General features: G+C 49.6%; 1 protein-coding gene across 1 annotated transcript in view; it reads right to left on the reverse strand.

Annotated features, from left to right (window-relative positions):
• Window positions 1–959: 959 nt before the first annotated feature.
• The window catches only part of MIOX (myo-inositol oxygenase), an 18,803-nt gene continuing 7,419 nt past the window's right edge, over window positions 960–12,343 (reverse strand). The window contains exons 4-10 of the mRNA XM_058191713.1: window positions 10,721–10,883; window positions 10,151–10,218; window positions 9,473–9,582; window positions 7,272–7,339; window positions 6,728–6,777; window positions 3,599–3,711; window positions 960–1,068 (exon numbers count right to left, since the gene is read on the reverse strand). Coding sequence (XP_058047696.1) covers window positions 960–1,068; window positions 3,599–3,711; window positions 6,728–6,777; window positions 7,272–7,339; window positions 9,473–9,582; window positions 10,151–10,218; window positions 10,721–10,883 — 681 coding nt within the window. The remainder of the gene's footprint in view (window positions 1,069–3,598; window positions 3,712–6,727; window positions 6,778–7,271; window positions 7,340–9,472; window positions 9,583–10,150; window positions 10,219–10,720; window positions 10,884–12,343) is intronic.

The following is a 12,343-nucleotide window of genomic DNA, read 5'->3' on the forward strand; positions in this document are numbered from 1 at the left end:
TTACAACGGCACTGAAAAAAATGACATGACCGTGTTTCAGACTTATGACCCAGGGTCACCTGATTCACTTTCGGATGCTAGACAACCAATTCGCATTTGTGACGGTCGCAGTGTCCCGAGGTCACATAATTCCCCTTTTGTGACCCTCCGAGGAGCAAAGTCCATAGGGAACCCAGATTCACTTAACAACCATGGTGAGAAAGGTCGTTAAAACGGGGCAAAACTCACTTAACAAATGTCTCCCTTAATGACATAAATTTGGGGTTTAGTTGTCGTAAGTTGAGGATTACCCGTGCCTTGGAAAGCCAGAGCGGAGGTGCTGAATTATATAAAAGCAGAAGCTAAAATCACAAGATTATGTCCAATTTACGGACAGGTCACGAGTGCAAATTCCTTGGAAAAGTCAAGTGATGCTAGGAAGGGTTAGTACAGAGATCTCCAACGCCCGGTCTGCGGACTGCCACTGGGCCACGGCATGCTAGAAACTGGCGCACGCAATGAGTAAAACTCCATCCATGGGATGCAGGCAGGACACGAAACCACGTCCCCCTCCGATCCACGGGGAAAAAACTCCACGGAACTGGTCCCTGGTGGCCAAAGGGTTGGGGACCACTGAGTTAGTGGCTGAAGACAATGGGGGGGAGCAAAGACCAGGCTGGCTTAATAACCATCAAAACTGATGCAAAAGTTGAAAATAACGATAATCGGAAGGAAACTGCGATTGACAGGATAGAGCGGAGAATTGAAAGTTGCTAAGAATTGGACACGATTGAACAGTTAAATAACAGCAAGCATCAATTGGACCACAGGAGCCCTTGATCCTTCAAATGGAACCCAGAAAGACGTCCTTCCTGGGAGGGGGATGATGGAAGTAGGGGTCCAGCACATCTGGAGGGCAGCTGCTGCTGCAAGGAAGAAGCTGGAGCAGAGTGGGCCCAACGCTGTTGAGGTCCAGGCCATCACCAGGACAGTTGGCCCGGACAGTACTTGGCTATCAAGCCTTCGTAGTAGGGCTTCAACTGCTGCGGGTCAGGTAGCTCTTCACACTTGGTGTAGAGGTCAAACTTGCTGCAAGAGAGGCACAAAGGGGGGGGTGTTATTGAAGAGGTGGGGGGCAGAGAGGGAAGGCTCCCGGTTACCCTGAAGCCATACTGCTGTTGGGTCCCTTCTGAGCAAGCTTTGATAAGCCAGAAAGAAGCCAACATCTTCCTCCAGGGATCTCCAACGCTTCCTGAGGCCACCAGCGAGGAGAAGACTAGGACAGAGGGTGAAGGGCAGGGAAGGAGGCTGCAGCAGGGGGACAAACTTGACAAATATTAAATCATCATTGCAAATGAATATTAAAAGTTATCTGGTAAGCAAACAAGCTGCTGTGCACCTGCAATCTTGGTGCATAGACGTCTTCTTGAAGGTGCACGATTGAGGTTGAGCATCGCAAGGCCTCCTCCACTCTGGTCTAACAATAACAAGAATTGGAAGGGACCTTGGAGGTCTTCTAGTCCACCCCCCCCCACCCCAGCTCAAGCAGGAGACCCTATGCCATTCTGGACAAATGGCTGCCTACTCTGTTCTTAAGGACCTTCAGTGACGGAGCCCCCCACAACTTCTTTCCCACTGATGAATAGTTCTCACTGTCAGGAAATTTCTCCTTAGTTCTAGGGGGGGAGAAACGATGGGTGGAAACAAAACGAGAGAAGCAACCAAGAACTAGAGACATTTCCTACAGACATTAGTGAGAAGAATTAATCAGTGGGACAGATGTTGCCTCCAGAAGTTGTGAATTCTCCCAACACTGGAAGTTTTCAAGAAGTGATTGAACAACCGTTTGTCTGAAATGGTACAGAGTTTCACCTGAATAGTGGCTTGGACTAGAGCAGGGGTCTCCAACCTTGGTCCCTTTAAGACTTGTGGACTTCAACTCCCAGAGTCTTAAAGGGACCAAGGTTGGAGACCCCTGGTATAGAGACTCCTGCTCCAGCAGGGGGTTGGATTAGCAATACTGTGTTTCCCCAAAAATAACACCCTGTTTTATATTTTTTGAACCCCAAAATAAAGCGCTTGGCCTTATTATTTTGGGTCACGTGGAGGAAATCGGAAGAAATGGCAGAGACTAGATGCACACGCATTTAAATATTTTCAGGGAGGGCTTATTTTCGAGGGGGGGGCTTATTTTAGAGCATGCGCTCAAAAGCCCGATTGGGCTTATTATCAGGGGATGTCTTATTTTCGGGGAGACGGTAGCACTTGTACACCGCTTCACAGCCCTCTCTAAGCGGTTTACGGAGTCACCAACAATTTGGCTCCTCATTTTACCGACCTCGGAAGGATGGAAGGCTGAGTCCAACCTTGAACCTGGTGTGAGATTTGAACTGCCGAATTGCAGGGAGCCGGCAGTCAGCAGAAGTGACGTGCAAGGTCCCTTCCAACTGTTATTCTATGGTTCTGTCCTTGATTAGTTTCCATCCGTTGCTTCTTCTCCTGCCTTCTGGGGCTTTGGAGCAGAGGTCTCCAACCTTGGCAACTTTAAGACTTGTGGACTTCAACTCCCAGAGTCTTAAAGGGACCAAGGTTGAGACCCTGGTATAGAGACTCCTGCTCCAGCAGGGGGTTGGATTAGCAATACTGTGTTTCCCCAAAAATAACACCCTGTTTTATATTTTTTGAACCCCAAAATAAACGCTTGGCCTTATTATTTTGGGGCACATGGAGGAAATCAGAAGAAATGGCAGAGACTAGATGCACACGCATTTAAATATTTTCAGGGAGGGCTTATTTTCGAGGGGGGGGGGCTTATTTTAGAGCATGCGCTCAAAAGCCCGGTTGGGCTTATTATCAGGGGATGTCTTATTTTCGGGGAGACGGTAGCACTTGTACACCGCTTCACAGCCCTCTCTAAGCGGTTTACAGAGTCACCAACAATTTGGCTCCTCATTTTACCGACCTCGGAAGGATGGAAGGCTGAGTCCAACCTTGAACCTGGTATGAGATTTGAACTGCCGAATTGCAGGGAGCCGGCAGTCAGCAGAAGTGACCTGCAAGGTCCCTTCCAACTGTTATTCTATGGTTCTCTCCTTGATTAGTTTCCATCCGTTGCTGCTTCTCCTGCCTTCTGGGGCTTTGGAGCAGGGGTCTCCAACCTTGGCAACTTTAAGACTTGTGGACTTCAACTCCCAGAGTTCCTCAACCAGCAAAACTCTGGGAGTTGAAGTCCACAAGTCTTAAAGTTGCCAAGGTTGGAGACCCCTGCTTTGGAGAATTGGTCAACCCCTTCTTCTTTGAGGCAGCCCCTCAAATATTGGAACAGAGCTCTCCTGTTGCCCCTGGTCCTTCTTTTCATTCAACTAGACATCCCCAATTCCTGCAACCGTTTTTCGTATGTTTTGTCCTCCAGGCCCCTAATCATCTTTGTTGCTCTTCTCTGCACTCTTTCTAGGGTCTCCACATTCCTTTTAACATCGTGGAGACCAAAACTAGGTGCAATATTCCACGGGTGGCCTTACCAAAGCAGTACTAATAGTTCTAGAATTGTGCTGACGTTTCCTTCCCTCTCCCATCCCTGGTCTTTCCATTTCCCTATTCATGGCTTGGAGCTCCTTACTTGAACTCTTGCACCCAGGGTAACATCCGGAGATCCTTGGCATTGCACAGGTGCATGTAATCCCCTCCGGTGTGCCAGGGGTAGAAGGAGTGGAACCGCACCATGTAGAAGGCCTGCAGGCAACAAGGAGATTGGGGGAAGCGGGGAGAGACATTGCAAAGACCGGCCCAGCAGCTGCCCTCACCTGGACCCATCAGCAAGGAGATGCCAAGCACTCAAAATGCAACCGTGCTCCGCTGGGGGCGGATAGGCACACATTGAATCTGGGTCATAAATATCCTTTTGGGGATCTGTCATAACTTGTTAGGGACGCGGTGGCTTAGTGGGTAAGATGCTGAGCTTGTCGATCGAAAGGTCAGCAGTTCAGCGGTTCGAATCCCTAGTGCCGCCGTGTAACGGGGTGAGCTCCCATTACTTGTCCCAGCTTCTGCCAACCTAGCGGTTCAAAAGCACGTAAAAAATGCAAGTAGAAAAATAGGGACCACCTTTGGTGGGAAGGTAACAGTGTTCCGTGCGCCTTTGGCATTGAGTCATGCCGGCCACATGACCACGGAGATGTCTTTGGACAGCGCTGGCTCTCCAGCTTTGAAACAGAGATGAACACCATCGCCTAGAGTCGGGAATGTCTAGCACAGATGTGCGAGGGGAACCTTTACCTTTACCTTTACATAACTTGAATCATCACTAAGCAAGTGGTCGGAAGGGTAATGGTGTGTCCCTGGGTAGTGGGGTGCAGGCATTTGTCAGAACTTTAATTCTGGGTCATAAGTTCCTTTTTGGGGGGTGTCTGTCATAACTGGTCACTATGCAACTGTTGTAAGTCAAGGACTAGCATCCTCAGCTAGAGGGTAGGTTGAGATGGAGCCAATTCCTACTGAAGTATGACTCTAGTTGCAGTGGTCGGTTACTATCGGTTCACCCCGGTTTGGGCAAACTGGTAGCGGTGGCGAGAGGCTCCGCCCCACCTGCCTGAATGTCATCACAGATTGTTTGCGCATTCGCAGAAGCGATGCACATGCGCAAAGCATGCGCACGTTTACGAGAACGAACCGGTAGCGAAGGTAAGTACAACCAACCCCTGTCTAGTTGGGTTGGAAGATCTGGAATCCACAGAACCACAGAAAAAATGGCGTATTTTTGGCGCAGAGGGCATGTCTCCGGAGCCTCCTCTGGCATCATGGGCAGCACCTCAACACTTGCACCAAGAACTGCTGGCTGGGCCACATCCTGCTGTCCTCTTTCTGCTGGACCTCTACTTCATCTGTGCAACTCCTCATCTCCCGAAGCCTCCTGTGACTTCCAAGGTCCTCGATTTTGACCATCCTTGGGGATTGTTTAGTTGAACTCCTGCGCAAAGCAGGAAGTGGGACCTCAAGTCCCATCTTGGACATTTATGGACTTTTACAACACCGTCCCCTTGAAGATGGCTTAATTCCCGTCTTCTCTTGCTCGAAGATCTGAGATCTTGGCCTTCAGATATCCCAAAGGAGCTTCTCCAAAAGGCAATTGGACATACCTGGATTCTTATTTTTTTCTTTGAAAACGTTTCCCCTCTCATCCAAGAAGCTTCTTCAGTTCTGAAGAGCTGAAGGCCCTCTAGACCCCGAGGGAGTAGCTAGTAATGGACTTTGGCCTGGAAGGGGTGAGTGGAGGCCATATATTCGCCAAACGTAGTTTCTGATCCAGTTAGTGTGACTCTCCGCCACTAGAACCAGACGTTTGATAGGGTTACGGGTCACCAATACAAGAGAATTGAAGAAACTTCTCGGACAAAAACTTTTTCAAGAGAAAAACTTGGGGGGAAAAATCAAGTTGTCTTTGGGAAAAGCACCTTTTGGGACAACCATGACCTGGATGATTGAGAATCTCTGTTGATATTTGGCCTTCAGATAGTTTTGGGATGAGATCAAAGCAACCTCCGGGGATGGGATTCAAACATTTTAGCAACCGGTTCTATGTCAAGTTGTTGGGTGGGTGTGGCCATGGTGGGTGTGGCCTACTTGGCCTCCTGCACCATGGCGGGGGGGAGGGCGTTTTCGCCCTCCCCAGGCTCTGGTGGCCTTTCTTGAGCCTCCGGGAAGGCCAAAACAGCCTCCAGGGGCTTCGGAGGCTCTCCAGAGGCTGGAAACAGGCCCGTTTCCAGACATCCTGAGCTTCCGGGAGGCCCATTTTTCACCCTCCCAGAGCCTCCGCACAAGCTCTGCACTTACCTGGCATCCGAAATGGGCCGTGTGGAGACTCCTGGGTGGGGAAGGGTGGGGTGGGTGGGGCCAGCCAGTCCTTGCAACTACCCGTTTGGTGAACCATATGTAGAATTAGCTATTCTGTCCCCCCTCGCCTCCGTCCGAACGATGGTTTAATTAGCTGGCACTATCAGCTCTGGCAGCAAACTAGCGTGTGCCATGTGTCTCTGTTATCTCCCTCGACGCCGATGAGTCACCCAGGAACAAAACAGTACTTCAGCTCTTAGTTAATCAGTTGATTTGCCTGCTACAAAGAGGCACAGCAGCTCTTGCTGCCTTTATATCCTGTGGGGTGTGGCTCCATGACTCAGCATTTCCTAGGCCTATCCCACCCCTGCTTCTGTTGTTCCCGCCTCTCCTGCCTATGAAACCTAGGGTCCAGCCAGGCCTGATTGCCATCAGCTGGATCTGGAGGCGTGGCCGGGGCGGGGGGGGGGGAAAGAGTCAGGGGACGAAGGTCTCGTTATCTCCTCCACCTGGCCTGCCTCTGGCTCCTGGAGCTGAGCCAGGGAAGCCGGTGCTCCCGAGGTAAGTCCTGATGGCCCTTCCCCCTCACTTTCCAAGTCACTTTCTGGCAGGGGGCCCAGCTCGGGGGCGCAGACACAACATTAGCATCTGGTTTTCCCAAACTGGCTGAATCCCACCCCTGAACCTATGATAGGTTAACCTGGACCAGGAGAAGGTTATATCTCCAAAAACATAATTTCACAGTCCCCCACCTCGAGCGAGGCCAATCAACTGCCATGAAGGCAGCTGGAGACTCAAATTCAGATTGCACCCTGGAAATCCCTCCCAAGACAAAAGAAACGGTGGGGGTTTGCCCCCCCCCCCCACATTTGCACCCCAAGGAGAACAAGGAAGTAGACCGGTCTTCTCAGTCTCTTACCTCTTCCGGAAGAGCAAATTTATTTTTCTTCATCACTTGGTACATGTACTCTGGAGCAGGTAGAAAAAAGAAAAGAAAGAAAAGATAGAGAGTTATTTGCAGAACTGCAAACGGCATCCAGGCCAGCCAACGTGGCCACCTCCAGGTAAGTTGGACTTCAACGCCCATAATCCCTCCAATTTTGTGGCATGAGAAGAGCGCCAAATCAGAGGAGGCAGAAGTTCCAATCTGGCTTCAACTGCTTCCTTCACTGCTCATTCGTCCTTCTGCTACTTTGAATAGACTAACCAACTTGGAAGGGGCTTTGGAGGTCTTCTAGTCCAGCCCCCTGCTTGAGAAGGAGACCCTAGGGCCTATATTGTTTCGGATAAAAGATTGCCCAGTCTTGTTTTGAAAGCCTCCAGCGATGGAGCACCTACAACTTTGGAACAACCATAACTTGGATTGAGAACGTCTGTAGACAAACAGGGATTTGTTTTCGCTTACACTTAGGGGTTGTTGTATGTTTGTGTGTGTTCTTTGAGAAGTGCAGTGGAAGGCTTACCATCGTGGCCCCAGGACATCAGGACATTTTCCAAGCCACAGTGGGGCAGATACATCCCATACTTGGTCCTGAGGAGGTAAAAAGAGAGAACGTCTAAGCGGAAATTCTTTGGTCTGGAAGCTTTAAGGTAAAGATAAAGGTTCCCCTCGCACATCCGTGCTAGTCGTTGCCGACTCTAGGGGGCGGTGCTCATCTCTGTTTCAAAGCCGAAGAGCCAGCGCTGTCCGAAGATGTCTCCGTGGTCATGTGGCCAGCATGACTCAATGCCAAAGGCGCATGGAACGCTGTTACCTTCCCACCAAAGGTGGTCCCTATTTTTCTACTTGCATTTTTTACCTGCTTTCGAATTGCTAGGTTGGCAGAAGCTGGGACAAGTAACGGGAGCTCACCCCGTTACACGGCAGCACTAGGGATTCGAACCGCTGAGCTGCCGACCTTTCGATCGACAAGCTCAACATCCTAGCCCCTGAGCCACCGCGTCCCTGTTCCTTCCCCTGGAAGTTTTAGCGAGAGGGAAAATTCAAGAAGAGCCAGTATCTCTAATTGGCATTTTGAAGAAGGTCACGAGTCTGGAGCAGAGGTCTCCAACCTTGGCAGCTTTAAGACTTGTGGACTTCAACTCCCAGAGTTCTGGCAGTTGAGGTCCACAAAGCTTTGCTGGCTGAGGAATTCTGGCAGTTGAAGTCCACAAGTCTTAAAGTTGCCAAGGTTGGAGATCCCTGGTCTGGAGGTGCAAGGAGATGCAGAATAGTCACTGGTACAATTGGTAGTAACCCTCAGCAGATAATGTCCCAAAGGTGCTTTTTCAAGAGGCAACTGGTTTTTCTTTGAAGACGTTTCGCTTCTCATCCAAGAAGCTTCCTTAGCGCTGACTGAATGGTGGAAGATGGAAGGATTTATACTCCTTGCAGACAGCTGGTCATTTGCATTCGTTGAGAGTTGTTGAGGCCACTTGGAGATTTATCTGTGTCCTCAGGGTCACCTGAATGGTACAAATGGGTGTGGGGCCTTCTTGGAACTGTTGAAAGGACTGTGTTGTAGAGTGGAGATAGATGATGTCGTATCTCTCCCCCTCTGTTAAGAGAGGGGCTGCTCAACTTTGACATAGATGGCTTCTTTGACCCTTCTTTCAAACCAGCGGTCCTCTCTGTCCAAAATGTGGACATTGCTGTCTTCCAAAGAGTGGCTTTTGTCTTTTAAATGCAGATGGACTACTGAATCTAGTCCTGATGGCTTTGTTCTTCTATGTTGTGCCATGTGTTTGTGAAGTGGTTGTTTTGTTTCCCCAATGTACAGATCTACACATGTCTCACTGCATTGTATGGCATATACCACATTGCTCAGTTTATGTCTGGGTGTTTTATCTGTGTTACCATTCCCCACCATCCAGTCAGAGCTGAAGAAGCTTCTTGGATGAGAAGCGAAACGTCTTCAAAGAAAAACCAGAAAGTCCAGTTGCCTCTTGAAAAAATACCTTTGGGACAACCAGGACCCGATGGATGACTGAGAATCCCCATAGATACCTCAGCAGATAAGGTCTTCCATCAGAGATGGAGAGGCAGCAGTGGAAGGAGGACCAGAGAGACTAAGAGCCAAACGATTGTTGATCTTGGTTCCACATGCCCTACTGTTCTGTCCTCCTCTGCCTCCATCCGAATGATGGCTTAATTATCCGGGACTATCAGCTCTGGCGGCAAAAGAGCCAGTGTCTGCCCTCATTATCTTCCACGACGCTGGTGAGTCACAAACTTCAGCTCTAGTCAATCAGTGGATTTGCCTGTTACAAAGAGACACAGCAGCTCTTGCTGCCTTTTATATCCTGTGGGGTGTGGCTCCATGATTCAGCACTTCCTAGGCCTGCCCCACCCTTGCTTCTGTTGTTCCCTCCTCTCCTGCCTACGAAACCTAGGGCTCAATCAAGCCTGATTGCTGTCAGCTTGGTCTGCAGGCATGGCCTGGTGGGGGGAAGAGTCAGGGGATGGAGGCCTGATTATTTCTTCCACCTGGCCTGCTTCTGGCTCCTGGAGCTGAGCCAGGGAAGCCGGTGCTCCCAAGGTAAGTCCTGACGGCCCTTCCCCCTCACTGTCCAAGTCACTTTCTGGCAGGAGGGCCGGCTCGGGGGGCGCAGACACAACACCTACCTTGTAGACCTCGACATCCATCCAAGGGTGGCCTCAAAGCAAAGTCAAGCAAGAACTTACGTGTACAGAGGATTTCTTGTATCCGGGTTGTCATGGAAGGTGGAGTCCTTGAAAACGATGGAGTCCTGCAGCTTGCAACCCACTGGGAACGTGTCTCCCACCACAGCCCACTGTAGGAAGAACTAAGGTCAGAACACCCCATCACACCTCGGTTCCTCTTTATTTGATAGCGTTGTCCTTGGACCGAACCCCATTTTTTCCTATCCTCAGTAAGTGTGCAATGAAACACTATTTCATTGAGTGCAGGGGGGTCTCCAAACTCGGCCCCTTTGAGACTTGTGGACTTCAAGTCCCAGAATTCCTCGGCTGGCCAAAGAATTCTGGGAGTTGAGGTCCACAAGTCGTAAAGTTGCCAAGTTTGGAGACCCTTGATTTAGTGATTCCTCAATGTGTATCAATTAGAGATGCTTTAGATCAGGGGTCTCCAACCTTGGTCCCTTTAAGACTTGTGGACTTCAACTCCCAGAGTTCCTCAGCCAGCTTTGCTGGCTGAGGGACTCTGGGAGTTGAAGTCCACAAGTCTTAAAAGGGACCAAGGTTAGAGACCCCTGCTTTAGGTTCTTCACCCATTCCTGAGCACAATCCTCATTTTTCTGCCCCATAATGTAAACACTCGGTATTACGGAGCAGGACCTGGAAGTGTTGACTCTCTTCCATGCCCCTTGTCCTTCATCTCACCTGTGGTTCACCAGACAGGGCCAAAATCTTCCCCAAATCATGGAGCAGTCCAACCAGGTGGAACCAATCTAGGGTGGGACCAGAGAGAGTGAGAATCTGTTTCAGTCCCTTGACAGGTCCCTCCGACCTCAGTTGGGGCATCAACTTAGACCCGGTGCCTCATGGAACTTCTTGATGCTAGGATCAGAGCAGGACTTAGCTATGTGGAAGATCTGGAGGGTGAGGAGGAATATGCAGAAAGGGCCAGCTGAACATTGTCCTCTCCTGTGACAGCAAGGAGTGCTGGTGGCTCCTCAGAAAACATCTCTGCTCTGCTTGAGGTCATCATGTGTTGAAGACACATAGAAATGGCATCGCTCAATGGTTACCACTGGTCCCAGAGTATCTTTTGCCGTAATAGATGGGGAATTATGGGTGATGGACTCCATCATCTCTCAGAATTGGAAACTAGACATGACCTGGCACCCAAATAATTTGATCCTTCTAATTTCTGCAGGACCCCAAACAGCCTCCTACAATTGTTATCTTCTGCATCTAGGTAGGGACTATCGGTCTAATCAAGGAGTTCACCTTTCTCAGGATGTTTCTCCCGAATGCCCTCTGCTGTCTGGTAGGCATGGTAGGAGTTGGGGAAGTCCACATCGGGGTCCGATTCGTCCACCACATGGTCCAGCAACTCCAAGGCCTCCATGATGGTCATCTGACGGAGGTTACAGCCACCGTATTGCTCGTTCTAGGGAGAGGGAACTGTGAGGATACTATGATGGCCTAGAGCTCTGATGCCCTCTTCAAACTTGAGGGAGCTTGGTAAGTCTAGTCTAATGAAAAGTACTAGGGATGATATGGTGTCAATCTTCCAATACGAATCCGAATCCTAATCCTAATCCTAATCCTAATCCTAATACGGCTGTCCTTTGAAGACCATTTGACGGCTGTCTCCAGGAGAGCTTTTTACCAGGTTCGCCTGGTTCGCCAGTTGCGCCCCTTTCTAGACCGGGATGCCCTATGCACGGTCACTCACGCTCTCGTGACATCTCGTCTGGATTACTGCAATGCTCTCTACATGGGGCTCCCCTTGAGGAGCACCCGGAGGCTCCAGTTGGTCCAGAATGCGGCTGCGCGGGTGATAGAGGGAGCCCCTTGTGGCTCCCATGTAACACCTCTCCTGCGCAGACTGCACTGGCTACCTGTGGCCTTCCGGGTGCGCTTCAAGGTTTTGGTAACTATCTTCAAAGCGCTCCATGGCATAGGGCCGGGCTACTTACGGGACCGTCTGCTGCCACCGATTGCCTCTCACCGACCCGTGCGCTCTCACAGGGAGGGACTCCTCAGGGTGCCGTCAGCCAGGCAGTGCCGACTGGTGACACCCAGGGGAAGGGCCTTCTCTGTGGGGGCTCCCACCCTCTGGAACGAACTCCCCCCAGGACTTCGCCAACTTCCTGACCTTCGAACCTTTCGCCGCGAGCTTAAGACACATCTGTTTATTTGCGCAGGACTGGACTAGAATTTTAAATTTTGAATTTGGTTTTAATTGGGGTTTTATTACTTTTATTGCTATTTTAAATATTCGGCCTTATTTAATAAGTTTTTTAATTGATGTTTTATTCTGTATTTATATGTATGTTTTTTATCAGGCTGTAAACCGCCCTGAGTCCCTTGGGAGATAGGGCGGTATAAAAATGCGAATAAATAAATAAATAAATAATAAATAAATAAATAATACTAATACTAATGACAAAGTTGGAAGGGACCTTGGAGGCCTTCTAGTCCAACCCCCTGCCCAGGCAGGAAACCCTACACCATCTCAGACAGATGGTTATCCAACCTCTTAAAAATTTCCAATGTTGGAGCATTCACAACTTCTGCAGGCAAGTCGTTCCACTTATTAATTGTTCTGTCAGGAAATTTCTCCTTAGTTCTAAATAGCTTCTCTCCTTGATTAGTTTCCACCAGTTGCTTCTTGTTCTACCCTCAAGTGCTTTGGAGAACAGCCCGACTCCCTCTTCTTTGTGGCAACCCCTGAGATACTGGAACACTTCTATCCTTCTTTTCATTAAACTAGACATACCTAGTTCCTGCAACCGTTCTTCATATGTTTTAGCCTCCAGTCCCCTAATCCTCTTTGTTGCTCTTCTCTGCACTCTTTCTAGAGTCTCCACATCTTTTTTACATCGTGGCGACCAAAACTGGATG

This window comes from Ahaetulla prasina, chromosome 7 (genome assembly GCF_028640845.1).
Source record: "Ahaetulla prasina isolate Xishuangbanna chromosome 7, ASM2864084v1, whole genome shotgun sequence".
NCBI lineage: Eukaryota > Metazoa > Chordata > Lepidosauria > Squamata > Colubridae > Ahaetulla > Ahaetulla prasina.